Source organism: Laccaria bicolor, genomic scaffold (assembly GCF_000143565.1).
Source record: "Laccaria bicolor S238N-H82 LACBIscaffold_43 genomic scaffold, whole genome shotgun sequence".
Classification (NCBI taxonomy): Eukaryota; Fungi; Basidiomycota; class Agaricomycetes; order Agaricales; family Hydnangiaceae; genus Laccaria; species Laccaria bicolor.
Window position 1 is genome coordinate 178817 of NW_001889914.1, and position 27102 is coordinate 205918.

The 27102-nt window shown below is 46.4% G+C and overlaps 6 protein-coding genes across 6 annotated transcripts; 2 read left to right on the top strand and 4 right to left on the bottom strand.

The window, feature by feature from the left end:
* Positions 1-1189: 1189 nt before the first annotated feature.
* LACBIDRAFT_332668 (uncharacterized protein) lies at positions 1190-2584 on the top strand (the record flags this gene model as incomplete). The annotated part of the gene is made up of 6 exons (XM_001887187.1): positions 1190-1669; positions 1818-1875; positions 1941-1957; positions 2067-2177; positions 2258-2486; positions 2514-2584. The coding sequence occupies 6 exons, from the start codon at positions 1190-1192 to the stop codon at positions 2582-2584; spliced, it is 966 nt and encodes a 321-aa protein (XP_001887222.1).
* A 925-nt stretch (positions 2585-3509) lies between these two features.
* Positions 3510-4704, bottom strand: LACBIDRAFT_310028 (uncharacterized protein; the record flags this gene model as incomplete). Its single annotated transcript, XM_001887235.1, has 5 exons — positions 3510-3722; positions 3777-3800; positions 3969-4382; positions 4432-4526; positions 4581-4704. The coding sequence occupies 5 exons, from the start codon at positions 4702-4704 to the stop codon at positions 3510-3512; spliced, it is 870 nt and encodes a 289-aa protein (XP_001887270.1).
* Positions 4705-8645: 3941 nt separating this feature from the next.
* LACBIDRAFT_310030 (uncharacterized protein) lies at positions 8646-9538 on the bottom strand (the record flags this gene model as incomplete). The annotated part of the gene is made up of 4 exons (XM_001887236.1): positions 8646-8831; positions 8887-9183; positions 9234-9479; positions 9530-9538. 4 exons carry the CDS (start codon positions 9536-9538, stop codon positions 8646-8648), a joined length of 738 nt encoding a protein of 245 aa, XP_001887271.1.
* A 920-nt stretch (positions 9539-10458) lies between these two features.
* On the top strand, positions 10459-12542 carry LACBIDRAFT_332670 (uncharacterized protein; the record flags this gene model as incomplete). The annotated part of the gene is made up of 9 exons (XM_001887188.1): positions 10459-10615; positions 10667-10794; positions 10903-10990; positions 11041-11293; positions 11344-11491; positions 11543-11602; positions 11655-11843; positions 11893-12207; positions 12243-12542. The coding sequence occupies 9 exons, from the start codon at positions 10459-10461 to the stop codon at positions 12540-12542; spliced, it is 1638 nt and encodes a 545-aa protein (XP_001887223.1).
* A 3294-nt stretch (positions 12543-15836) lies between these two features.
* On the bottom strand, positions 15837-17732 carry LACBIDRAFT_332672 (uncharacterized protein; the record flags this gene model as incomplete). Its single annotated transcript, XM_001887237.1, has 4 exons — positions 15837-15893; positions 15964-16548; positions 16575-16817; positions 17058-17732. 4 exons carry the CDS (start codon positions 17730-17732, stop codon positions 15837-15839), a joined length of 1560 nt encoding a protein of 519 aa, XP_001887272.1.
* Positions 17733-24823: 7091 nt separating this feature from the next.
* Positions 24824-25496, bottom strand: LACBIDRAFT_332674 (uncharacterized protein; the record flags this gene model as incomplete). The annotated part of the gene is made up of 3 exons (XM_001887238.1): positions 24824-24873; positions 24942-25110; positions 25320-25496. 3 exons carry the CDS (start codon positions 25494-25496, stop codon positions 24824-24826), a joined length of 396 nt encoding a protein of 131 aa, XP_001887273.1.
* Between the last annotated feature and the right edge of the window lie 1606 nt (positions 25497-27102).

Sequence of the window (27102 nt, forward strand, 5' to 3'; positions counted from 1 at the left end):
TTTTCACTTGTTCATCCCCAGACTTGGTATGCACAATCTACACCTTTTTGGCTATGTTTCATACACCAGACTGTAGTTCTCAAAATGTTTGGTTCTTGCGTTACAGGACTAACTTTGTCCAAAAAATGATGGGACATTCTTTTTGCCCAGTCAGTGTACATATTTTGGGAGTGTATATATTCAAATGCTGAATCAAGATATATTGATCAACAATATCCTGAATCAAGATACATTGGATGACTTTCCATAAGCTTTTATACAAGGAAATAGATTATTTCTTGATATCTTGGCTCTGTTGCCATGTTGCTGAGGCCAAATGGAGACGAAAAATATTCTTTGTGCCTGTTTTCACATCTCAATAAACCTTAATCTGTTCATAGGTCAGACCCCTCTTCATAGATTAAACTTGCTGGAATAAAATGGTCCCAAGCCAATGTTGGCCTCATCCTCCCCTCATTGGCTGAATCAACCTTTTGTTGTATAGTACATGATAGCCTGTCTGCATCAGACACTGTAAACATTGTAATTAACTGCAGGGCACCATGCAGCACAAAATATTGGGAACAGAATGATAAATAGCTTGCGGAATGTCAGCTTGAATAGATTAAACAACTAAACTGAGATTCAATCTCCGATGCGCCACCAAAATATGATATGTAGGATTGAAAACTTTACAGAAAGTCATCCATTATTTTCTAACTATATTGTGCATTTTCCCACTATATTCTCAACCAAGATATATTTTTAAAGTATATCCTGAACCAGGAGATATCTTTTAACTATATCTTGTACCAGGATATATTTACGCCTTTGTTTTCCGTTTCTGGAGTATGTAGGGAAATTTCAACTTTTCCGACGTTGCTGTCGCTGCGCAAAATAAATATTCCGGCATGTAGTTTTGGCCCAGAAAACCACACTTTACTCCAATATCATCCGTTGAGTCAATTGAGTTGAATGGGTGATGGATATCCCTACATACCCAACTTGCCCACATTTACCCAAGTGGACAAATCATATCCCAAATACCCATTTACATGAGAAAAGTTACAATTCCCTCATTTCATACTGCCAAATATCTCATGTTGTCCCGGAGAAAATGGGTAATGTATATATGTTACAAATGCATTGATAGCGGCAAAAGAAACATCAGAAAATCTCCACAAAAGCTGCCTCTTTTCCCACCACAACAATGAACTTCCTGCCCAATGCGATGTATGGAATGGCAATGACACCTGGTCATAGTGGGATTGCATCAGCACAGTCAAATGGACAAGTTAGTCCCTTACAATTCAATTTTCCGCCTCAAACCCCGAGTAGCGACGTGGCAATGGCAAATGTTAACGCATATGAGAACCTGAGCATCGGCCAGAAGAGGCCTCATGTGGATGTCGATCCTGGTCCTCAGGAGATGTGGCAGCCATGTTGTGTTCCCCTTGTCAGTGTAGATGGTTCTGGGGTGACCGACTTGAGTGACCTCCTCGCCGTTGTGTTCAGGAGGATGAAGAAAGCCGAAGCTGAATTGGCAGATCAAAGTGGGGTATATCAGCAGGTCTTGGCCCAAATTGATGTTCTTGAAAAGCAGATTGGAGAATTAGAGGCTTCAAAAGACTCTGAACCAAGTGGTGAACCTACCAAGAAACAAAAAGAACCTCAGGACAGAGGGATTAGGGTGTGTTCTTCTCATGGTTTTGGTGTACCCATCCTTACAATGTCACCTTGGGAATAGAATGCCGTGCAATCTGTAATGAAGGGCTTGATTGGGGCCACAGAAATATGAGTGGATTCGAAAAAATGCCTACCTCTACCCACTCCTTTAGAACCGGGTGATCAGCCATGCGTTAGTGCAAATGGAGACCGTTTGTTCAACCCAAATTGGTTGGTGCCATCACCCCTAAAAGATGAGTATAACAGTATCTTTATTGATGCTGTTGTGTCTACAGTGGTTGCAAATGAATTGGTGAGTAGATTGTTCATGCGCCTTGACAAGACATTCAACTCACGCAAACAAGGGCCGAGGTGCTCATAGTGAGATTTCTCCACAAGGGGTTGGTGTTCTGGTGGTGCAGGATTACATGTCATCAGAAGATGAAAATTCCGGCAAAATTGAACCATCAATTTGGCAGGAGAAGGCAGATCGTTATGTCCGACCAGGCCAAACCGCTGTTGAAGTTCGTCGGGTTAGTTGGAGGAGTCCTCAGGTAAAATAAATGCATTTGGATCTCACTAATTACTAATACTGAGGCCACTTTGCTTCCAGGTTAATCAGATCTACTATGCATTGGACAAGATCAGCTACGAAAACAAAGCAAAATCAGTACACACATGCTTTCATGGATTCAAAGAAAATGCGAATAATGACAAGCCTAAGAAATCGGTACCATCAGTGATGATCGATGTGGATTGGAAACGACGGACTGGTAACAAGAAAATGGTTACTCAGAATATGCAACTTCATTTTGATCTTGACACCCTTGTCATTCAGGACAGTGAGCTAGATGCTGAAGATATTGCAGCATTGGAGGAGTGGGAGGCTGATGATGAAGCTGCAGATAACCAGGCAGAGGAAGCGGAAACAGGAGCATAGATCTACAGTATGTAAGATACAGAAGAGGCCCTAATCCTGAACAAATAATTGTTATTGGATATTGATCTTGGAGTGGAGGCAGGACTGACCCGAACTCTAATTGTGGCTGTAGCTGGACAGTCATTTATCTCAATGCTGTAGCAGGCTACATGGCCTTTGATATATTGAAGAGGCAGTAGAGGCGGTGGCCCTGGTTCAGAATTCAGCAAAAAGTTGTTATCATGCCAGATCTGAACCCCAAGACATGCACTACATTGAGAGAATGAGTATAGATGTGGTCAGAGAAATGACAGAAAAAATACAATGAGTTCCAGATTGTGTTTCATAAATCCATGTTGAGAGGCTGAAACCAGCGGAAATGACCAATCATGAAGATGAACTGATCATCTTGGTTGAGGTAAATGAGGTCCATAAGTTCACCCACCCAACTGTCTCCACGCTCGGAAACGATGACCTCAACCAGGGAACTCTTCTTGTTTGCTGCTCGGTTAGAGGCATAATAACGGCGCTGGTTTACGATAGCATAATCAAAGAACGATGCTTTGTTCAGTAGTGGTATTGATGGTGCCGGGGCTGGAGTAAGGTACAACCGCAGATGAAGATTTGGAAACCACATTGAAAGGTACCTGAGAACAAGTGAGTAAAGATCAGGATTCAAAATCGAGGACTGAGTGAATACGTGATCCCCTCTAAAAATGTTTCATGAGCTACCAGCCATGGCATCCCATGCTAATGTACCATCAAGACGAGCTTGATCAAGGTCATGTGCAAGTGCCTGCAAGGTACCACGATCATCTGTGGTTGCAGTAAACATGACATCAACAGCGTTGCGAAAAATCTGAGGCTGGCCAGGTCTCGCGCAGTGAGCTACCTATGACAAATCTTATCAAACTGAAAATATGCGAGAAGAGATTGGAAAAACCATTCAAGAAGTGAGTATTGTTCTATGAAATTCTCGAAAGAATGTAACTTCGAGTTCACCCCCACTGTGATTGTTTGTTTTGTAGCTCTTGAGAATCTTGTTGAGCCGCTCGAAGAGGAAGGTCCAAAACCCATGCATGGGACCAAAATCACGAACACATTCTGCAGTATGCATGGCATAATGATGGTTGGGCCACATTACATCGGGGCCATAAAGCTACGATGAAGGAGGTGAGTAGAAGATAACTAACCAAAATTTTGGAACACTTACGGTGATTAGTTCCTGGCAGTAATCCTGTAGTAGGCTATCAGCCTCTTGTATTTGTTCCTCTGTTATCGCTCAGCCCATGAGAAGACGGAGTGCAAGGCACAGTTTCAGAAAGTTTGAAGGATTGTCAGGATGCAAACAAGAAGGCAAATCTTCATCATCATCATCTGACTCGACATTCACGTTGTTACCTACTGTTTGACGCTTCCGTTTGTTTTGTTTATCAACAGGCTGTCGGGATGGGTCAGGTCTTCGGTTTTGTTTGCGTTGCACCATTTCCTGGTGATTCTTCTTTTTCTCAGCATTGGCTTGCTTTTTCGCAGTAGCCTTTTGCTTCTTCAGCTCAGCAGCACGGTTCTTCTTGTCGATTCGAGCCTTATTGGATGCTGCCCATTGTTGGTGAGCAGCATCAGGCTCTTGCATGTAATCATGCCATATCTGAGGAATCTGGGACCCATTGAGGTAAGACCATGACAAGTGAGGTTGCTGACTCATGGCAATTGGGGCAATGATTGTAGCCATGAGGAGCCACTGGTCAGCAGTCAAAGATCCACCAGCGGGAATACCCATGAGTGATGGCAAACAACCGAGATGTGCCGGTATGCTAAACTGAATTAGAGGTGAGCCCAACGTGCAACAACCTATAGGAAAAACATACTTCACTAAGAATATGGTGGAGTGCACACAGCTCTTTCGTCTTGCGAAGAATTTTGGCTTGTACCCAGATGTGATAGAAGTGAGTCTTAACGAGGCCTGTAGGAAATATTAGCCTGAATGATGGAACATGTAAGGCATAAATATCTATACCGAGAAGAAGGTTATGCATTGGATCAATAATGATCATGCGGACAATGTCAAAATACAGCAACCGCACAAACTCGCACCAACGTGCTGCCCAAGCTTTTACAAATTCTTCGCGAGTGGTTTCCATCTGTAGGGCTGCATATTTCTCACCAGCTGCTCAATGCTCTTCATTGGTTCTTGCTCGAAAACCTATTGAACAATGTCATGATAAGCAAATTGTGTGTTCGAAGGTCTTGAGGACATACCATCTTTTACGAAAGCCTCAGGGGTTGCTTTATCCTTCTGTCGTATCCAACAGTGTGTACAAAAAAATGTATGTGAGTGTGCTCCAAAGCCTCCTAGCTTGTGTGCTGCAGGTTTATCACAGCAGATACATATCAAAATAAGTCGAATTAAGTGACCTTCAGGTGATGACAGTGTAACAATGCAGACACCATCTGTCCATAAGCGCAATACATCAGGAAAACTACACATCGACTTAGGCCGCTTAGGTAACTTTGACAAGTGCAGAAGTGGCGAAAGTGAACTCAAGTGACCAAATGACGGTCACTTGGCTATGTAGGTCCCTGTCTTACAAAGTGACTTGGTCTTGGGTAAGTGAGACTCAAGTGGGTAAGCTGTATTGCACAAAAGTGACCAAGTGACAAAGTAGTAGTCTCAAACTGTTCCGAATTGCACACAGGATAGTAAAAGTAGGGGGTAAAAGAGTATATTGAATGATACAAATGTCTATTTACAATGTACCAGCTCAAGGAACACGTAGAAAACCCCCTGTCTCACTCTTGTCCTCTTGAAACAAAGATCCTCGCACATTGAGGGGAGAAGCATTGGCACCTTGGGTGAGCAAAACGGATAGCTTTGGTTTCTCCATGAGCCTGATTGCGTGTCAATTTGTTGATAGACTTGATGTAGTCCATGGTGCTGACGCCCCAGTTGTCTTCTGAGAAATTCGCCTCTTCCTTACGATCCAGGATGCCGGCAGTTGAAACCCCTGTGACCTGGAACCTGAACGCGCGCTCAGCCTGCACAAAAATATGGTCATGCAGAAGGGAAGGGAAGAGGAGATGTACCCAACTGTTGAATAGGCATAGCGAAAACGGTGGTGGAATTCTCCATCTGGGTGCGAATGAGCTAAATTTGGGCACGACGAAGACCGCAGTAGGATTCTCCATATGTGCATGATGGAAGGTGGTGTAGATGTAAGCGAGGAGGTGGTACCTGGGTAGGGTAAAGTCGTGAGAAGGAGACGGGCAGGGAAGAAGGGAACAAACCATTATCGTCGCTACAGTTCAGGATCGTCTTGTAACATCCCTGCCCCTCACTAATCGCTGTAAGCACCTGTATAACCCTCAACCCCAACTTCCTTCCCTGCACGTTCTTATTCACCACAATATCCTCTATGTGACCTACCTTACCAAGGCCTCTGAGACACTTTTGCTCAATAAAGACACAGCCGACGGCAACGATCTGGTCGGTGGGTTTGTGGATTATGACGATGGTGAAGTACTTTGAGTAAGTGAAGGGAGAGCGGCGGTGCTTGTCAAAGGCCGCTGAGTATGCCTCCACACCTGGATTGGACACAATGGTGAGGACAGAGAGAACTGACAGGTGCAGCGAGCGCGTGTAGTCTGTCTTGGCTAGAGGACATATCTGTGTGAGGGTCAGTGTGTCGTGCAGGGCTTGCTGAGCAATGACGAATGTGCAGATCAGGCCCGAGCCGGGATTTGACATCAGCGGGAATGAGTTCTGGGTCAAAGAGGAGCTCAAGGTCAGCATTATGGTTTGTTTTCCACGTCGGCGAGCGAGCAGGCACAAACTGCACTGGGATTTGGTGAGGGCAGATTAGAGACCGTATCAGTTGCTAGTTATGATGAACGTTGAAGAGAAAAAGCGATGGTGAAAATTTCAACATCGTCACATGTCGTCGGACTTTGAATGGACTTATGAATAATTTCTAATGTGTTTGAGCACCCCGACGGCTTTTGGGCACTTATGACTTACTGAGGTGAATGACTTGGATCCCACTTGGACTCACTTTGAGTTTGAAAGGAGGTTGTGGCTGTAACTTGAAGTGCCGAAGTGATTGAAGTGATTTCAAAGTGATCTTTCAAGTGAGTAAGTTCAAGAAGTGATGTGTAGTTTTCCTGATGTAGCTCATTTACGATGATCCGCAAAAATCGCTGGCACTGATCCAGTGTCTGCTCCTTTGGCCCCAGCATAATGCCACTTAAAAGCAAATTAGACATGCGGTATCTGGTTTGTGCTCAAAGTCAGCATAGCTCATAGGGCAGAAAATCATGTACTTCAAGTGAGGTTTCAGATTGGCGATGCTAAAAGAAAGTGGCCCCAATGTGTGACTAGGCAATATTTGGCTATGTAGATAAGAGAACCTATGAAATTCTGAGAAAGACAAATGGATGGTGAAGTGACCGACATACCAATCCACCCTGAGGCTCACTCCAATGCAAAGTTCACCTTTTGGGCCCTTCTCATCACCTGGCTGATTTCGGAAAAAAGGGCTGCCATCAGGTGCTGGTAAGGTTTTGGTTACTTCGCCATCAAAGATGTCTCCCATTCTTCCAGGGGTACGGGGAAGTACACGCAATGCATCTAACTCTTCCTCGAGACCTGGAACAGAAAGGAGACTAACTAATTGTGATTCTAAACTCTTGAATGGGAAGCGAAGAAGGGGAACACAAGGCCATGTCTGAGTTCAAGTGTTTGGCAATGTGGGTTTGAACAAAAATGCATTGCACTCGCTGCAATACGGGGAAGCATTCACATAACTGCTAATGGGGTGAACCTCGAGGCACTCTGGGCACAGAGGAAGGATGTCAAAGACAGGCTCAACATCCAACTTCGACATGATGTGATTGAGGGTGGTGATCAGAGGTGGGTTGATGGTGTGGCCAAAGGCCTGGATGATAAGAGTGACAACATGAACGATCACCGTGCATGCACAGACTGGGACATGAAACTGGAGGTGGAGCCATGTCACGAGCATGTAAAGCATAAACACCACCTTCTAGGTGAACGTCTGATGGTGTATGAGATAGCTGAGCGTGAGCATCCTCCGGCGCATGGAAGAACGGATCCCGGTTGTTCTCTGCAGCTTTCACTGTAGGTACATGGGTGGCAATCGGGATTGAAGGTAAGAGTTCAGCAGCTGGGAAGGACGCTTGCGGAATATATGGGGTGTAGGGGTCGGGGTTGGTGTCAGCCTCAGGTTCAGCTTCCTCCCAATTGTCATCAATGAAGGGCTCATAGGCATGCTCTGGTTCCTCCACTAATGCCTCAGAAATCAAAATGGCAGTGCGTTCCTTGACTGCATGGATTGCAGCACTCCTCCAAGCACTCAATGGAGTGCCAGGGGGTTGGGCTGTCAGGTGTGGACTTAAACGATTGTGAGTGGGTGTGGCTGGCAGATCCAAAAGTGTTTGAGGAGGTGTCAACACCTCATGAGTGTTTCCCATAGAGCTGTCAGCTATGGGAGGTGGTGGCACAGCCGATGAGGTGCTTGACATAAGAGCACCTAAGATTGCTGACATTGCAATCTTATCTCGCGCCAAATGGGCACACCGTTCTTCTTGCAAAACATGCTTAACGCCACCACATTGTGTGCATTCGCAAGGGACAGGACGCTGTTTGGGAGCCTACAGATTTCCATCACTGAGCTTTGCAGAAAATCAAAAGAAAAAAGACTTGCCAGCATAGAACTTGAGCAACCTAGTTGTTTGGAGGAGCAGATGAGCAGTCAGTGATGATAGAATAAACAGTAGATGACAAGGATAGCTTTCGTGTGAGCAGTCCTACCCTCCGAGTCCTAGTACTCACTGGCGTTGCTCACAGCCAGATAAGTAACGGTAAACGGCTGGGTGCCTCAGGCAGAACTGTGGAGGGTGGTGTAGAGCACAAATAAATATTCGATGCTTATGCATCGAGCTTGTCACACATGGTCACACAGCACTTATAAACAAAGTCCCCCAAAAGCCATATGAAATCCTGTGGTATTGACTGAGAAAGCAGAGCGCAATTTGTATAGTAATTTAGTAGATAGTACATATCAATCTACATTTGGCGACGTCGAGCAGTGCTAGTCCAGCTGGGTGACTGATTCAACAGCAATCGACGTTCCTGAGACTGCTCATAGGTCAATGCTGATGCTCGGGTCTTGTGTGAACGTAAATTGCGGGGGGAAGCAGACCAGCTTGATGTAAGCGAGGGCGACCTCCAGAGATGAGTATAGGATGGTCGCTAGTGCCAGGAACAAAGATTTAGAACAGACGACACCATGCAGACTACGACTCACCGACACAGCAAAGCACCAAGCAAGGACCCGCCGTGACAACCTTTCATTCTCAAGTTGAGCTGCAAATATCATGAGAAGCTCAATGATGTGTGTCTGTGGCTGCCTAAATGAACGAGGGTTGCTGACGAGGGTAACCCAGTCTGGCGCATTGAGTTCGTTGCCAGTGCCTGTGTAGGAAGCAAGAATGACAGTTGGGCTTGTCCAGTAATACACTAGAAAGCCTGAGGATGGATGCAGGTGCACAGTGAGGTACAGTGTGAACGTGTGCGGGTCTTGAAACAGCTCTTCAATTTCGCCCTATCAAGGAAGAAGTCAGGTAGTTTTAGAAAGACAAGTTACACACCCACCTCAACTTTGACTACCTTGACAGTGCAGGTGACGTAGTCCTGCACCAGAAAGTTGCCCGCGCAGAAACCATCACCCGCGAGCGGCTCAGATGCGAAGTCAAGTGAACAGGCGATCCAGTTGTCCAGTGGGGATGGCAGGCCGTAAGTGACTCGCCGATATTCAGCCTTCTGGGCAGGCGTGTGGCTGGTTCGTTGGCGAGGCTTTGCTGGCTCGTGGACCTGTGACGATAGTAAGTTACGGCGATGCTGGAAGATGCTAGTCAGTCTATCTGTCATGACTGCTATATGAAACTTACGTTGGACATTTGTGTTGAGGGTTGTCAAAACTAGTGCATACGCTAGTGTCCTTCACACACGGAGAGGATGTCAAAAACTTACTTTGACCAAAAGCCAGACAGTGGCTGGTTGGGGTGAAATCTGGCATAAACCTGGAGAGAAAAGATAAGATATTTGATGTGTCGATGTTGCGAGAGCAATGTTTTGTGACCTGTCAAACAGACAGATCCGAGGGGAAAGATGTCGTAGACATCATGGTGAAAGCTAAGAAACATGCGTGAGAAATGGATGGGAAACTCTGAAGGGGTTGACAATTTCTGAGAGCAAGAATTATGGGTGTTGTCGACGTTTCCGTTCTTTGTATGGGCGGGTAAATACAAGGAGAGATGAAAAAGTAGATATTTCATACATAAACCGGAAACGGATTACAGTGCTTTGCACTGCCGTTTGCACTCCGAGATTCCGAAAATGTGTTTGTGAGTGTTGTATCGTGACCGCCACAGATCGGGAAGTAACAGGCCCTGCACAATCACATGGCCTGCCAAACCATTCTTCATCGATGGCACGATGTGTGCATCAAGACTCAACACCTCCCTCTCCATCCACCATCCCTTCTCTGAGTATCGACTGTATCTTCCTCCATCTCACAGCGTCCACAATTCTGGTTCTCTGTGGACCAAGTCTGAGCCACTTCCAGCATGCACTGCGAGCTCAGGGCATTGTGGGGCCTGTTCCATTCAGTACGCCGTAATATTCTCAGTGCAGACATTTCGGTAGGCTATGATCCTTTCCTGTTTCAGAATGTTGAACTCAATGGACGTCATCGTGCAGGGGAATTGAACACGGAGCATACGAGCATTTCGACGACTTTTCGCACCCTCTGAAAGTATCCACTTTGAATTCTTTATAAAAGGCGAGCAGAGTTCTGAAAGATTTCCCAGTTTACAATATGTTGAACCATTCGCTCTCAGACCAAGTCCTCCAACCACCCTTCACTCAGCTTGCCAGCAACGAACCTCGCAATACTCAGGATGTTGATGCCAATACTGCCACCGGAGAAACGCAAAGGCCGTCAGCAGGCTGGCTCAGGAATCCTGCCTGGATTGGTACGTTCTTTGACATCTATGCTTCAATACGGTTCTCATCTCTTGACACAGATGGTGGTGTAAATCCGCCCAAGTATTATTTCTCTCATGAAGAGATTGATGCAGCCTGCCGCATGTCTGGAGTAGAACCACCTCCTCGATACACCCAGCCTGAGACTGTGGTCGTCCCATCTCAGCCGGTCAGTGGCGTTGATTTTGCGATGGGAAGAACCACTGGTACATGTCCTCTGAGTTCTCTATTTCATATCATACTAATAAATTTGACAGGAATCCCCCTCGCTATGCAGTATGATATCCTTTCCTCAAGGGTTTCACCAACACCAGTCCCTGCAAATAACCATTACCGCGCTGCTGGACCATTGGGAAACAGCATCGGTATGTGATATACATTAACTATCGCAATCTTTATCTCATTTCTATTTCAGACGTACCTCCACCTAATGGGCATCTCGTCAACATCACACATACATACACATCAACTGAATTGACTAGCTCCCGAAATGCGAAGCCTTCTGCTCCGAAGAAGAAGGCAACGACAATGCTGGGCAACATCACTCTTGAAGGCATTACACGTGTGGCCTTCATCAAGGCTATCCTCGCCGTTCACGACCTTCACACCCAGTTTGCCCCTGGTGTTCATTCCGGTCCTCCATTTAAGCTCTCATGGACTGGTTCTACGTGTGTGAATTTGTACTTACTATCAAACATATCCTGATCAAGTTTTGCAGTGGTGGGAAAGGCAACGCACCGACTTTCTTAACAGACGAAAGCTTCAGCCTTGCCCTCGCGGCCGTACTCAAGAAGGACAAGAAGAAAATCCAGGTTACTGTTGAGTTCGACACGGACATGATGTCCAGCTATCGTATTCAACACCAGGTTTGTTCGCGTCTACTGCATCCATTTTCTCATATTTACGTTGACATATAGGCCCCCTCTTTGAATGCAACTACAAACGATGGCGACGATGAGCTTCTCTATGGAACCAGGGTAAGTTTTATCCTTCCATGCTTTACATATTCAATGACTTCGGCACCTGTAGATCCCACAACTTGCCCAATTCAACAACGCTGAGCAGATCAATGGAAGATTTATCTTGGAGATCAAAAAACGGTGGCCGTGCGCTTCTCATCAAGGAGAGCATGGCGAGCCAGGCCATTGTTTCATCACAGCATCCGGAGGACATCTGCGACTCAACCCCCTCCATCTCAAGATGTGGGCTGCTGCCATGGTACGCTAAATCTTATAAAATACATTTTCAACCTGAATACCTTCTGTAGGCATCTGGAGACATCACAAAGCATGATCCGCCATGCACAGAGGCCTTTGATGGTCCGCGCAATGGTCAGATCTCTTCCATCCGAGCACGTGGCCGCTCAGGTGCAGGCACGATGTCGACGCTTCCTGCTCCAGCCAACAATGACATGATGACCCTTGTCATGGCGTCTCTCATTCCTGTCCTCGGTGGCTTATCCCGCAAACGATCACATTCTGAATCCCCCAGCCGATATTCGTCTCCGCTTTCCAAGGGTGCACGTTTTGAGTTCCACCAATTCGCAACCAGCCCAATTTCCAAACCCCAAAGCGCCCTCGCCGTGAATTCCAAACACCAAGGCGACCTGCATTCCAGCAACCTCCTGCCTCCCCCATCTCTATCCCAGCCCCTGGCTTTGAGTTGCGAGCATGCCTTTGGGAATTTGCTGAGCTTGAGGCTGTCGACATGACACCATTTGAGATTGCACTGCGTGCTGAGGACTTTACCCCTGACATTATAGCCTTGGCTGATGAGTCGGCAACCATAGTGATTCGCAATATTACAGGTGCTACATGTGGTCGTCTTATGAGATTGAAACTTTTCTGTAGGAAATGGCAGACTACCTACAAGCAGAAGCTTCTTTCGGGTAATTATACTACTTATGAGCTTGAGTAAATTTATAGGCCTGTCGTCTCATAGGCTCATTGTCTCGACTGTGCTCAAAGGGCCAAAATACTTGTAACACATATTTCACTATTAGTTTATCTCATCAGAAAACGAATAACCACAGTTTTCTATCCATCCAATTGCCATCTCGTCTGTTACTGCTAACCTGGCTTGATGAATTAACCAAGGCCGGCCCTCGGGTGCCACAGCTTGAGCTTCATGACTAGTGTTTGAAAGTCCGGTTAGGTTAGGTTATTGGGTGCCCAGGGGCTCTAACCGAGACCGAGACTGGTTAGGGTTCGTTCCCAGACCCAAAATAACCTAACTGGACCGAAGATAACCGATGAAAACCAGTTAGTTGCAGTTACTAACCGGTTAGGACCGAAAAAATAGAAAATCGATTAAAACGGCGTATATTTCTCATATTCCTTGCAGTAAACATTATTGCCATGCGTCGTAGCTTTAAAACAAGCCCAAGAACGCTAAATTCGGTGAAGAATTGACAATTTTATAATAATATTCTTGAAAGCCTACTATTTTAGCCAATAATTTAGAGATTTGACCATAACTCTGTCAGATTTTTAGTGTTTCTCATGCTTTTAGATGTGTTTTGAAGGGGTAAAATAGGGTCGGTTGTAACCGGTCATAACCGGTTTTTTAACGGTTAGTTAACCGCAAAATAACCGGTTATTTCATTTCCAGAATTGACTAACCACTAACCGCAGTCCGGTTTTTTCGCGGTTAGGTCCGGTCTGGTCTCGGTTATTTTCCAGTTAATTAACCTAACTTCCAAGCACTATTCATGACGTCGCAGCCAGGCTTTGATACTGTGAAAACCCTGTTCAATTGGGTTGTAGTCAGGGGAGTATGGCGGTAGATAGATAAGTTTTGCGCCTGTAATTAAATCAGGCATAGAAGGCAAATAAACGGATTAATAAACAAACCACATTCAACTTCAATAAGGTGCCGGATGTCCTCATCGTGGTGAATTGCACAATTATCCATAATAACCACGCTTCGGGGACCAGCGTATGGATTCAATTTTGGAGCCTACAACATAAATCAGTTACGAAGCTGGTGACAATTTAAAAATATGTCTTACAACTTGTTCATTTAGAAATGTGAGGAAGCGCTCTTTATTCACTGAACCCTCAAAAATATCAAGCGCAATCATACCCTCGCATGTAAGAGCTGGCAAGATTGAATACCGCTGACCACGGACAAAAGTAGCACGGCAAACACATGCTCTCCCCAGCGCGGCCCAACCCAGCATACGCTGGTTTGTCCGATCATCCACACTTGCTTCGTCCAACCAAACACAGTAATCAGCTGGAATATCCGCATATGCGGCCTGCCAAGTTGCACGTAGCAATTCATTCCTTTCTAATGCTTCGTTTGCTACATGCTTGCGTGTCATTGAAAGTCGGTGAAGTGTGCAGGAAAGTGTTGAAATAGAAGCAAAAACATCTCGCCTATCCAGAAGTTCATCTTGAATTTCATCTAGGTAGATCTTTGGCCGCGCGTCAATCAAAGACTCTATAAAGTTCATATCTCCCATGTTCAAAGAACGGTTGGCACCATGCGGGCCGCGTGTCGATGGTTCTCTGAGAGTGTTGTAGTCACGGTGGTAAGAGAGGATGTTGTAGACTGTCCGGACACTACATCCAACAAGGCCTGAGATTTCCTGTGCTGAGAGATGTTGCTCATCGTGCCAAATGATGATCCGCGCACGCATCTCATCGGAAACCTGAGGCACCATGAGAGTTGGGCGTGAGGGGTTCAAATTCCCAATGCGCTCAAATCTAGCCTTGATGCGTGACAATCTAGCAGGGTCTGTCACAGACACACAAAACCAAACATGATTTTTGCAATCTCGGAGTGCAAACGGCAGTGCAAAGCACTGTAAAGGTCCGAAACGCAGTGAATTCGAATTTTTGGAAAAGCTATCACGCAAGCTTCATATGTGAGCCTCAGCGAGCGCTATAGTACATTGAACATATGTACGGCTGGTTCTCAGAATCAACGTTAACGTTAACGTTGACGTTCTCCAAGGGTACTAGTTAGTTGAAGGCATGCCGTGCGCTCAGCTCTCAGAATTACGACATGTGTACATCGATGGTATTGCGATCACTGCAAAGCATCAGGCGGAATAAGGACAGTGTGTGTGTGTAGTATGTAAGTAATAGCAAGATCTTGGGGGGGGTAGGTAGGTGGGGGCGATACAGTATGGAAACAGCGTTCTAAGACGGGTTGATTCATCACAGTCGTGAGATTGGCGAGCTGGCCAAGTCGGGTCGGCGGCGGCGGTGATAAAAGTGGGAGATGCCTATGGGGAGGGAAGAGAAGGAGGAGAGAGATGATGGCGGATGAAAAAGTAGAGATGAAGGAGGGGCAGTGGACGGAAAAAAGTAGAGGTGACAGGAGGAGTGATGCCTTGGGGAGGGAAAGAGAAGGGGGAGGGGTGATGGGTGGAAATGTGTCAGGTGAGGTCAGGTGGTGGTGGACGAAAAAGTAGAGATGAAGGAGGTGTAGTGGACGGAAACGTAGAGGTGACTGAGAGTTGGGGAAATTTCAAGTGACCGAGAGAGCCAGGGTGGGCTCCGTCGAGGATGGGAATAGAGGGGGAAGACGATTCGTCTGAGAATGACAGACGAGATTGTTGACTGTTGACTGTTGACAGACAGGGAGAACGAGGTGTGTGTTCAAAACACAAACACCAGAGAGAGAGAGAGAGAGAGAGAGACAGACAGACAGAAAAGAGTTGAGAGTGGAAAGAAAAGAAATGGCTAGGAATACACTGCATGCATTGCGTGGGTGTCTTTGATTCTTGGTTGGTTTGGGGTGGTGTACGACGTGCGGATACGATACTGATACCTGCTATAGCTTTACTAGGTGGATTGACAGATGGATTGCTTGGAAGGAAGGACGGATGGAGGGAATAATAGGTTGTCCACCTTGATGTAGGGATGGGATTGAGGTTGGGCTTGATACTGGTACTGCGAAATACACAAGAACGGAACCTTGAGTTTGAGAGTCGAGACGACAGAGAGAGAGGGGGGGGGGGGGGGGAATGAAAGATTCAGGAGCGGTTGCTGGCTGCAAGATTGAAAGAGACGGGCGTGAAAGTAGAACGGAATAACTTGACGTAAACCATGAAAAAGGAGCGTGGGGGGACCTTGAAATGGTCTTGACCACTGATGAAGAGGCAGGATTATCGATAACAAAATTTTGGTTATTGGACCACGGACAGAATCAACCGCTTATCGGTAACAAAGTCTTGAGTATTGGACCACGGGGCATGAATCATTGCAACCGCGCCAAATACTCTTGCCAAAGCGTATCCACAAACGCCTTGTCAATCTACACCATACCCCAATCAGCCCTCTTTTTTCTCTTTCACAAAAAAACGAAAAGAAAGAAAAAAACGCACATGAATAAGCGTCAACACCTCCCTCACAAACTCATTCCTCTCCATCCCCATCCCAGTCGCTCCTCCGAGTCTCGGCTGCGCATGCGCATTCAAAGCAGCCACTATGCTCCCCCGGACCAAAGCATGTTCATGTCCATTTCCATTTTCTTCCCCGTTCTTTTCAACATGCCCATGCCCATTAACTGTACCCTTGCCAACCGACCCAGACCCATTCAAACTTGGCGCAACCTTCCTCCCCTTCCCGGTACCGGTACCAGCCCCATTAGTCTTGCCAGACATGGTAGGCGTCATCATGTCCGACAACGAGGGTATCCTCCTCGGTGAGGGTGTATGCGCAGGCCCCGAGGGAGTGTGTACCGGCCTTGGAGGCATATGAACACGCATTTGGGGCGTATGCACAGACCTTGGAGGCGGAGGCGTGTGCGCGGATGTTTGAGGCGTATACACAGGCATTTGCGGCGTATTATCCTCAAGAGAAGGCGAAAGAGGCGGCGAGGGAGAAGCAGGTGGCGAGGTAACAGCCTGCGTAAGATACCTCGTCGTCGTCGTCGTCGTTTTGACTTGCTGCTGCTGCTGCCTATCTTGCTGCACCCCCTGCACCCGCGGCGCACAAACCCCAGGAACATCCCAACTCTTCTCAATCTCCTCGAGGCTGCAACAACAACACCCCTATGCGTATGCAAGCTCTGCCCATCCTTCTGCGACCCCAAACCCCTCTTCTGCTCGCTAACAGCCCTCCTAAACGCATCCAAATCACTCAACACACTCGTTTCCTCAAAATCAAGCTCAACGATATCCTCCTCCTCCTCTCCCGAGTCTTCTTCCTCCTGGTGTTTGTGTGCTTGTTGTCCCCCCTATTGATGGGCTGGGTACGGCCACAGTTCCGAATCAGCTTCAAACGGCACCAGTTCCCTATTCTCCCTTGGCTTCGCGCTTTGGTCGTGCGGCGCAGAAGACGAATCCAACCCCTTAATAGTAGCAACCGACGAAGTAGCCTCGATCCCCAGCGGGTGATGCACATGCACATCCGCCCTATGAGTCTGAGCATGCCTCCGGCCATTCAAGAACGCACGGGGCGTAACGTCCCCATTTACCTTCCCATTTCCATTCCTCGCTCCACCATGCCCCAACACGCTTAGGAGCCCATTACCACGTCCACTAACAGGCGACCCCGCCTCATCATCTTCATTTTCATCCTCATTATCACTCTCCCTAGAACTAGGATGGCTGCTTGACGCAGCTGAGGGGGTACGTGAGGGCGGTAGGCCCAATAACGTGCTGATGACGTCTTGGTTGAGGACTTGCGCTTGGGTGGATGTGGATGTGGGTGTGGGTGAGGATATCTTTCGTGGTGCCCCTTGTTGTTGTGGTTGATGAGAAAGGGCGGATACGTTAGCGGCAGACGCGAATATGCGGTCCAACAAATTGATGCCCGTAGCTGGCGTTGACGCTGAGGGTGCTAAAGACGTATGAGGAGGGGCTGGACCGACGATTTCCGGCCCGCTCAGAGCGGCGAATAATGATTCTAAGGTCATGCTTGAGGTGGATGTTGGGAATGTCATGGTGGAGGTTGGTGCGGTGGGAGGAGGACCGGTAAGTACGAATTTTGCGAATAGTTTGTCGACTTCTGATACGGCTCCTGCTGAGGACTGTTCGCTGGCGTAGTCGGGATATGATCGTCTGATCCATGTGCGGAGATATCGTCTTCGGGGTAGATGTGTTGGATATAGTCTTCCATGCCCATGCGATTGAGGACGTAGAATCCGCATGGCGGGTAAACGTCCCTTTGAGTTTTCAAATTTCATCAGCCATCGCCAGGAAAGGAAGGGGCACCAGTGTGGTTGGGTAGGGTTTGTGGATTACGCTGAGGGTTAGGAGTGTATGTGAGCGGGAAGAGAGGAGGAGGGAGGCAAGGAACGTACCCGTTATCTCCTGTCTTTGAACACAACGCTTGAATTTCCCACTTGTGCAGCCTGGTTTGCTGCATGGGATTGGAGGGGCATATTGAACACATTCACACTTGGTTCACACGTCGTGACCATAGGACAACTACCATGCAAGGCTATCTCCGGACACCTACATTGCTTCCACCTACACGTTGCTTCCTACCACCATGGAAGGTCCTTCGAAAGAGACAGTCCAGCGAAAGCCCAATTTCTATGCTAAGCTGAAGAATACATACAAAGAGATCAAAATCTTCAAACCGAGTGTCAGTCGAGCACCCTCACAGCCTTCCAGAACCGCAACGCCCGTTCTTTCGGCTCAAGAAGAGCTTCCGAAAATGGGACGTAACGCAGGCGTTGGTAAGCGTCTTCGTTTCCATTGTTGGCAAGGATTGACGAGCGGAAACCAATATCCAGCGGGGACCAACCCAGAGATTACAACTACGCCTATCGATAATCGTGGAGATTCACCGAAGGGAAGTGGCGTAGCTGCGATCCGTAAGTGTTTCCATCCCAAAAGCTTCCAACGATCCATGAACAGGCAAATGCAGCAGATGCACAGTTTAAACCAGACGAGGACAAGAAAACTGAAGTGCGATTATCCGTTCTGAATTTAATACATCGACTCACAGCCCATGGCACCCAGACGAATCCTACGATTGTGTGGCAAGCTTGGAACATTGACGGCGACGCTATTACTCAGCTCCATAAATGGGGAGGTGATCGCGAAAATTCCAAATGGTCAAAACTTGCGGGACTTATCGATCGGTCGTTGAAATCAAAGACTCTCGATACGCTCAAAGCCTTCATACCCGACAGCCCTTTTCCTGCGAAAACCCTTGTTGAAGCATTGCTCAATCTGGTTGAGCTCGGTATCGTACGCCATTTTGTCAGGCTCATTTCGTTCCGCTGACGCATTCACTCAGAGTATCCCGCTTACTCAAAAGAAAGTATCTGAATTTGCGAAGGAAGCGATTGAGTACATTAGCACGCTTATCGTGGTTGCTGATGAGGAGCCGTCGGTAAAAGAGGACCTCAAGACGATTTGGTGAGTTTCATTGCATTTTCCCTGATATTTACAATGCTTACGCATAGTTAGTGCGGCGGTGAACGAGATTTGCCTGTGGGCGAAGAAACATGTTGTAGGTTTATCTTTCTCTTTGCCACCCATTGATGTTAAACTCGGGCAGTCGAAGAAGTCGGTATCTGATGATTTGGGGGACTGGCAGTCAAAGTTCACGAGCGCGAAAGAAAGATTCCTGGTACGACCACATCTGCCCGTGTGTGACAGTTTTCTGAATTGGTTCCTTCCAGGCAACAACCGTCACAAAAATTCGGGTGAAACAAGAGATTGACGCTCGTTTGGTACGTTTGCTTCTGGTTGCTTGTTGCTGATCAAGGATGCCACTTATTGATCCCACCCAGGCCTCCATCAAAGAGACGCTCGCCAGCCATCTTGCTGCAAACTACAAGCATACAGATCAGAGCAAGAGTCTTTGCGCCAAAGGCACTCGTTTGGAACTCCTCGAATATATAGAGCAATGGCTACTACCGCAGCCTTCTAACGCTGAGCGTATCTTCTGGGTCACGGGTATTCCAGGCAGTGGGAAATCAACGCTTTCTGCTACGCTTGTTGAGAATCTTCGTGAGAACGGCACTCCCGTCTCTGCTCAATTCTTTATCTCTCGAAACATCCCCGAAACGATCGATCCAAACAAAATCATCCCCACTATTGCACAGCAGCTTGCTTCCTTTCCGACAGCCGCTCGCGTTCTTGAGAAGGCCCTGGAGAATGGGTATCCTGCGGCGCGGGACAAGCAGGTTACTTCTCTTTTGTTAGACCCCATCCGGGAACTCTCTAAGTCGCGCGATGTGGTCGTCGTTCTCATTGATGCCCTAGACGAGTTGAATGATGCGGCCAGGAGCGTCATCGAGATCCTTTCCCACATTACTCCTGTTGACTGTGACCTTCCAAACAACATCAGATTCGTCATCACCTCGCGTCCAGAGCACTGGGCGGACATCTCCAAGTCCAAAAGGCTCAAACACGCGGTGTTCAAGCAGTATTCCCTGGAGACAGAGTTATCTGTCACTGAAGTACACAATTTTGTTGTTGCTAGGATGACAGAAATTACACCGGATGAGCCGGATTGGCATGGTTGGCCGGATCCCTACCAATTGCGGAGGCTATCTGACAAAGCAAACGGTCTATTCCACTATGCTGCAACCGCTCTTCACTGGATTGAACGGCGGATTGTCGATGATGGAACGGCGTGTCGAGAGAGGGTGTTCAAGGAATTCAGCAAGGGCGGCCTCAACGAGCTTGAAGATCTGTACAGACTCGTCTTGACATCATGGGAGAACGTGGATACGCCTCCAAAAGACAACGACAGATGTGTTACTCGACTAGATGGCTTTCAGCACGTTATGGGAACCATCATCGTGCTTCGAGAGCCATTGCTCGTTCGTGAAATCATTGTGCTACTTTCTGATATACCCAAGGACAAGTTCGACGTCACCAACTTCCTTCGGCAGATGTGCAGTGTTTTGATTCCAGGCACCACTACGTCGTTTGATGACACTACACCACAGATGCACAAATCCTTTCGTGATTATATCACGAGTGAGCGTGCACCACCTGGATTCCAGATCCTGACGGGGGATGCGCACTTCAAGATTGCAAGGAGTTGCTTAGACATCATTGTGAAAGCGGGGAGCCAGGGTGGTAATGGCAACAAGTATGCTATCACCTACTGGCATCGACACTTGCGGGAAGCTGGAGCGAGATGCGATGATGAGAGTATGTGGATGCTGCTGGGTGAAATGGAGAATGAGGGGGTTGTCAGTGTATGGACGAGAAATTGGGACGGGTTGGACGTGTTCATGTCTGTGGCCAGCACTGGATGGAAGCTGTTGAAGGTGAGGCCGAAGCAGGGAGAGAGACACCAGACTAATGACGGGTATGGCAGCAAAAGACGGATGAGCTAAAATTGGTGCTGATGAGCAACATGTTGGTGAAAATAAAGGTATGCAGTTGGCGGCAGAGTGGCAAACCTTGTCCTGTTAGCCTAATGATGCATTTTTTCCTTTGCATCCTTGTCTTAAACACCTGCCTTGTCCACGTATAATCCTGTCTGTCATGTCTTTGTCTCTAGATGGTGTGTGCTTTCATCCTCCCCCATCTGTGTTTGATGTACTCAGACCACCCTTTGTCTCCTCATTTCTAGTTGGTGTGTGCTTTCATCCTCCCCCATCTGTGTTTGATGTACTCAGACCACCCTTTGTCTCCTCATTTCTAGGATGTGTGTGCTTTCATCCTCCCCCATCTGTGTTTGATGTACTCAGACCACCCTTTGTCTCCTCATTTCTAGTAGGTGCGTGCTTTCATCCTCCCCCATCTGTGTTTGATGTACTCAGACCACCCTTTGTCTCCTCATTTCTAGGATGGTGTGTGCTTTCATCCTCCCCCATCTGTGTTTGATGTACTCAGACCATGCTTTGTCTCCTCATTTCTAGGTGTGTGTGCTTTCATCCTCCCCCATCTGTGTTTGATGTACTCAGACCACACTTTGTCTCCTCATTTCTAGGAGGTGTGTGCTTTCATCCTCCCCCATCTGTGTTTGATGTACTCAGACCATGCTTTGTCTCCTCATTTCTAGTTGGTGCGTGCTTTCATCCTCCCCCATCTGTGTTTGATGTACTCAGACCACCCTTTGTCTCCTCATTTCTAGGATGTGTGTGCTTTCATCCTCCCCCATTTGTGTTTGATGTACTCAGACCACACTTTGTCTCCTCATTTGTAGTTGGTGTGTGCTTTCATCCTCCCCCATCTGTGTTTGATGTACTCAGACCACCCTTTGTCTCCTGATTTCTAGTGGGTGTGTGCTTTCATCCTCCCCCATTTGTGTTTGATGTACTCAGACCAAACCACCCTTTGTCTCCTCATTTCTAGGCAGTGTGTGCTTTCATCTTCCCCCATCTGTGTTTGATGTACTCAGACCACCCTTTGTCTCCTCATTTCTAGGATGTGTGTGCTTTCACCCTCCCCCATCTGTGTTTGATGTACTCAGACCATGCTTTGTCTCCTCATTTCTAGGATGTGTGTGCTTTCATCCTCCCCCATCTGTGTTTGATGTACTCAGACCACACTTTGTCTCCTCATTTCTAGGATGTGTGTGCTTTCATCCTCCCCCATCTGTGTTTGATGTACTCAGACCATGCTTTGTCTCCTCATTTCTAGTTGGTGCGTGCTTTCATCCTCCCCCATCTGTGTTTGATGTACTCAGACCACCCTTTGTCTCCTCATTTCTAGGATGTGTGTGCTTTCATCCTCCCCCATTTGTGTTTGATGTACTCAGACCACACTTTGTCTCCTCATTTGTAGTTGGTGTGTGCTTTCATCCTCCCCCATCTGTGTTTGATGTACTCAGACCACCCTTTGTCTCCTGATTTCTAGTGGGTGTGTGCTTTCATCCTCCCCCATTTGTGTTTGATGTACTCAGACCACCCTTTGTCTCCTCATTTCTAGGCGGTGTGTGCTTTCATCCTCCCCCATCTGTGTTTGATGTACTCAGACCACCCTTTGTCTCCTCATTTCTAGTCGGTGTGTGCTTTCATCCTCCCCCATCTGTGTTTGATGTACTCAGACCACCCTTTGTCTCCTCATTTCTAGGCGGTGTGTGCTTTCATCCTCCCCCATCTGTGTTTGATGTACTCAGACCACGCTTTGTCTCCTCATTTCTAGGCAGTGTGTGCTTTCATCCTCCCCCATCTGTGTTTGATGTACTCAGACCACCCTTTGTCTCCTCATTTCTAGGATGTGTGTGCTTTCATCCTCCCCCATCTGTGTTTGATGTACTCAGACCACCCTTTGTCTCCTCATTTCTAGGATGTGTGTGCTTTCATCCTCCCCCATCTGTGTTTGATGTACTCAGACCACGCTTTGTCTCCTCATTTCTAGAAGGTGTGTGCTTTCATCCTCCCCCATCTGTGTTTGATGTACTCAGACCACGCTTTGTCTCCTCATTTCTAGTCGGTGTGTGCTTTCATCCTCCCCCATCTGTGTTTGATGTACTCAGACCACCCTTTGTCTCCTCATTTCTAGCAGGTGTGTGCTTTCATCCTCCCCCATCTGTGTTTGATGTACTCAGACCACCCTTTGTCTCCTCATTTCTAGGCGGTGTGTGCTTTCATCCTCCCCCATCTGTGTTTGATGTACTCAGACCACCCTTTGTCTCCTCATTTCTAGGCAGTGTGTGCTTTCATCCTCCCCCATATGTGTTTGATGTACTCAGACCACCCTTTGTCTCCTCATTTCTAGGCGGTGTGTGCTTTCATCCTCCCCCATCTGTGTTTGATGTACTCAGACCACCCTTTGTCTCCTCATTTCTAGGCAGTGTGTGCTTTCATCCTCCCCCATCTGTGTTTGATGTACTCAGACCACCCTTTGTCTCTTCATTTCTAGGATGTGTGTGCTTTCATCCTCCCCCATCTGTGTTTGATGTACTCAGACCACCCTTTGTCTCCTCATTTCTAGGATGTGTGTGCTTTCATCCTCCCCCATCTGTGTTTGATGTACCATTCAATCTCACCTTTGTCTCCTGATTGTCTAGATTGTGTGTTTTCTTTCTTTCATTGTGTTTGATACTAATGTTCCCCCTTTCTGGATGAAGCCATTTCTGGGATCTGTGGATCACAGTCCTCCTTGAGACCTGGAAGCATTACCAATCAGAGGTCTTGCATGCTAACATTGTGGAAATCCATGCTGAATCCAATGATAAATGAAGGTTTTTGGCTTCCTTCACTGATGTGAATATTTGCTAACATTTTGTTGTCATGTTTAACCTCCAAGATATAGTGCAGTAGAGACCCAATGGTAGTGTGATAGTTTGAGGAGTAGAATCAGGGATCTTATTCCACACATTATTTTTTTTTTTTCTGGAAAAATATATCCATTTAATTTTAACAAATAATGAGGAGTATGTGTTCTGAGCTGGTCTCCAAGTGTATATGAAAATTCCCATTCCTTGAGCCCAATACAATCTTCTGTCTGTGATTGGTGGATCTGATACTTCTTGGGCAAAAAGGTGATAAAAAGAGTGTATTAAAGTATCTACTAATGTATACTAAGAAAAAGAAAGTAGATTGTATGTCATGGTTGTTGTTATGGTGGTCCCTGTTGTGTTTATCAGGGTGGTCCTCTATAGCAGTCATCTTCACATCATGGTGGTATGTGCTGTGTGGTCATATTGCACTGGTTCATCTGGTCGTGGTCACCATTGTCTATTGTGCATTATGGTTGTTTGTCATTGTTGTGCATTGTGGTCACAGTTGGTGGTGGATTGTTGTCTATGGTGGACATTGTTGTCTGTGGGCATATCTGTTGTTATCCATTGTCGTGGTCAACTGACCTTGCTCTCCCCCACTATGACACATGTGATGTGTTGGTGGTCACCAACTTTCCGTATATGTTAGTCTCACATGACTTAGGGCAATGGCACATTGCCCTAAGTCAGCCACGTTCTCAAGCCCCCAACCTAACCTAACCTCCTAATCTAACCCTAACCTCCTAACCTAACTCAGAATGCGCTACTGCATGGGGAAAAAATATCTCTATCCTAACCATTAACACTAACCTCCTAACCTAACTCAGAATGTGCTACTGCATGGGGAGAAAAATATCTCTAACCTAACCATTAACTCTAACCTCCAAACCTAATGTATAAGTAAATAAAAGACAATTGAAAGTGCCACAGCAAATGATTGTTAGAGGCAGGGATTGAACCCACATCACAGGACTCAGAAACAGCATTGACTTCACAGTTAACCACTACACCATTCCAGCATTTATTTGTATGGAATGGCATAGAATCTTTCCACTTAAATTTTCGAAAGATTTATCATACCTTCCTTTAATGTCATTGTGGGGGAGAGCTATGAGAGTTGTTGTGGTCATCCCTTGTCCCTCCTGGTGACAACATCTGTCATTGTCAGTTGTCAGAGCAAGGAGTGGGGAGGCAATGGCTGTATACTTACTGGTATCAGCTTCTGCAATGCAAAGTTCACATTGACACCATCCCTTGCACCCATTGCCCCCGTTTACTGTCATGTGCTTCCACCTCGCTCTTGATGCAGTCGAGTCCAATGCATGCTGCATGTCATCCTCGATCTTGTCATTCTGGGACATCGCCATGTCATGATTGTCCTGGGCGTTGTTGCATTGTCATCATTGTCCTGTTTCCATGTTATTGTGGCATTGTTGTTGTCTGCTGACATCCTCACATGTTGTTGTCATTCTGTGTCATGCCAATGATGATGAACAACAAATTGGACATTGCACTGTCATCATTGTCCTGTTTCCATGTTGTTGTCACATCTTTGTTGTCCAGTGATATTGTCCCAGGTCGTAGTCACATTGTCCTTGCCTTGGGTCATGGTGTTGTCATCCTGGGTCATCACCATGTTGGAATTGTCCTGGGCATCATTGCACCATTGTTGTTGTTGTTGTTGCATTGTTGTTGTTTGGTGATGTTGTCCCATGTTGCCATCATTTTGTGTTGCTTCAATGATGATGCAGTTGTTGTTCATCATTTTGTTGCAATGTGGCAACTGGGTGACGTGCTGTCGGCAATGTGGCAACTGGGGTTGTGTGTGATTGTGGGAATGGGGGGGGGGGGGGGGAGGTTATGTTGCCTCACCTAGGTTGGTGCTGTTGCACTAGTATCTACCACTTTTATGATAAAATATAGTCAAGTGCCTGCACAATTTTTTGGATACTGCCTAGTGTTTTTATGAAATGAGGAACATAGGGCAAGCCTTATGAAATGTGTTTTATTTTTTCCCTGGACCATTTCATATGTATTTCAATTCTTCCCTAAGCCTTTTCATAGTCATTTCTTTCCCATTTCTTTCCTACCTGGCCAGTAATTTCATTGCCTACCTAGCAATATTTCATTGCATACCTACCCTATTTCTTTCCCATTTCTTTCCTACCCAGTCAGTAATTTCATTGCCTCCCTAGCAATATTTCTTTCCTACCCAGCCAGTTACAAGTCCTCTGAGTTTACAAAGAGACTTGTTTATTACCCCAGGAATCAATGTTTCATTCAGTGCTCTAACACAAAATTTAGCCTTTTTCCCATGAAAATTGATGGTGCATCTTTTCATCACACTGGATCCTGAGAACAGCACCTCAAACATCAAATAATGTGGTATGGATGAGAGTGTAGTACCATGGTATGGTATAAGGGTGCAATACCATCATATGGCATGAATAGTTGTGGTATGGTATGAATGGTTGTGGTATGATATCATCATACCACATGTGATATGAATAAGGCTGAACATAGTGTCATGGTTTTTGGAGGTCATGGCCAACAGGAGCTTCCTTAATCTGTAGCCCTGGCTCTCCAATTGACAAGACTTTGGATTGGATAGAATCACTCAGCTTTATTGGATTGGACCAAATATTTTGATAATGAAGACTTTGGCCAAACACTCAGGACAACAATACTTGATTCCATCATATGTAGTTTTTAAATGAACACTGGGTAAATATATACACATACTTCTTTGACAGCAACAGCATTGCACTTTTGAATCCAAATTGCATGCTTTTGCAATGGATGGTAGACTGATAGCCAATACACAAAATGTCTTCTTTTCTTTGCTTCTCAAATACCACATCATCACAATGGATGCAGTATTGATTCATTTGTGATGAATATTGTTCTAATTGAAAGGACTGGGAAAGATATGTATCAATAAATGGCCTTTGATGCATGGAAAAAGCTGGGATAAAGCTCATTTGAACGATTTTCAAAGGATGGATTTGACTATATAGCCTCCATTTGTATCTTAATATCTCAGGAAAACCTGAAGAACCTTTCCAGAAAAAAATGGCAACCAATGGACCAATATTGCAGCCTGCAGAAAGAATTTATATATTTTGAAAAAGGACCCCAGACACCCTGTGTCAGCTTTGGTATAATGGCATGGTATGGTATGAGGTCAAATGGTATGGTATGAGGTGACATGGTATGGTATGGTGACATGGTATCGGTATGAGTGGGATATGGTATGGGATTTCTATTCCATAGTACCATGGTATTGGTATGGAGCTCATATACCACCCCGAAATGGGTACCCTCAAGGTACCCTAAATCAAGGAATTGATGTGCCTCATAGGTACCCAAAA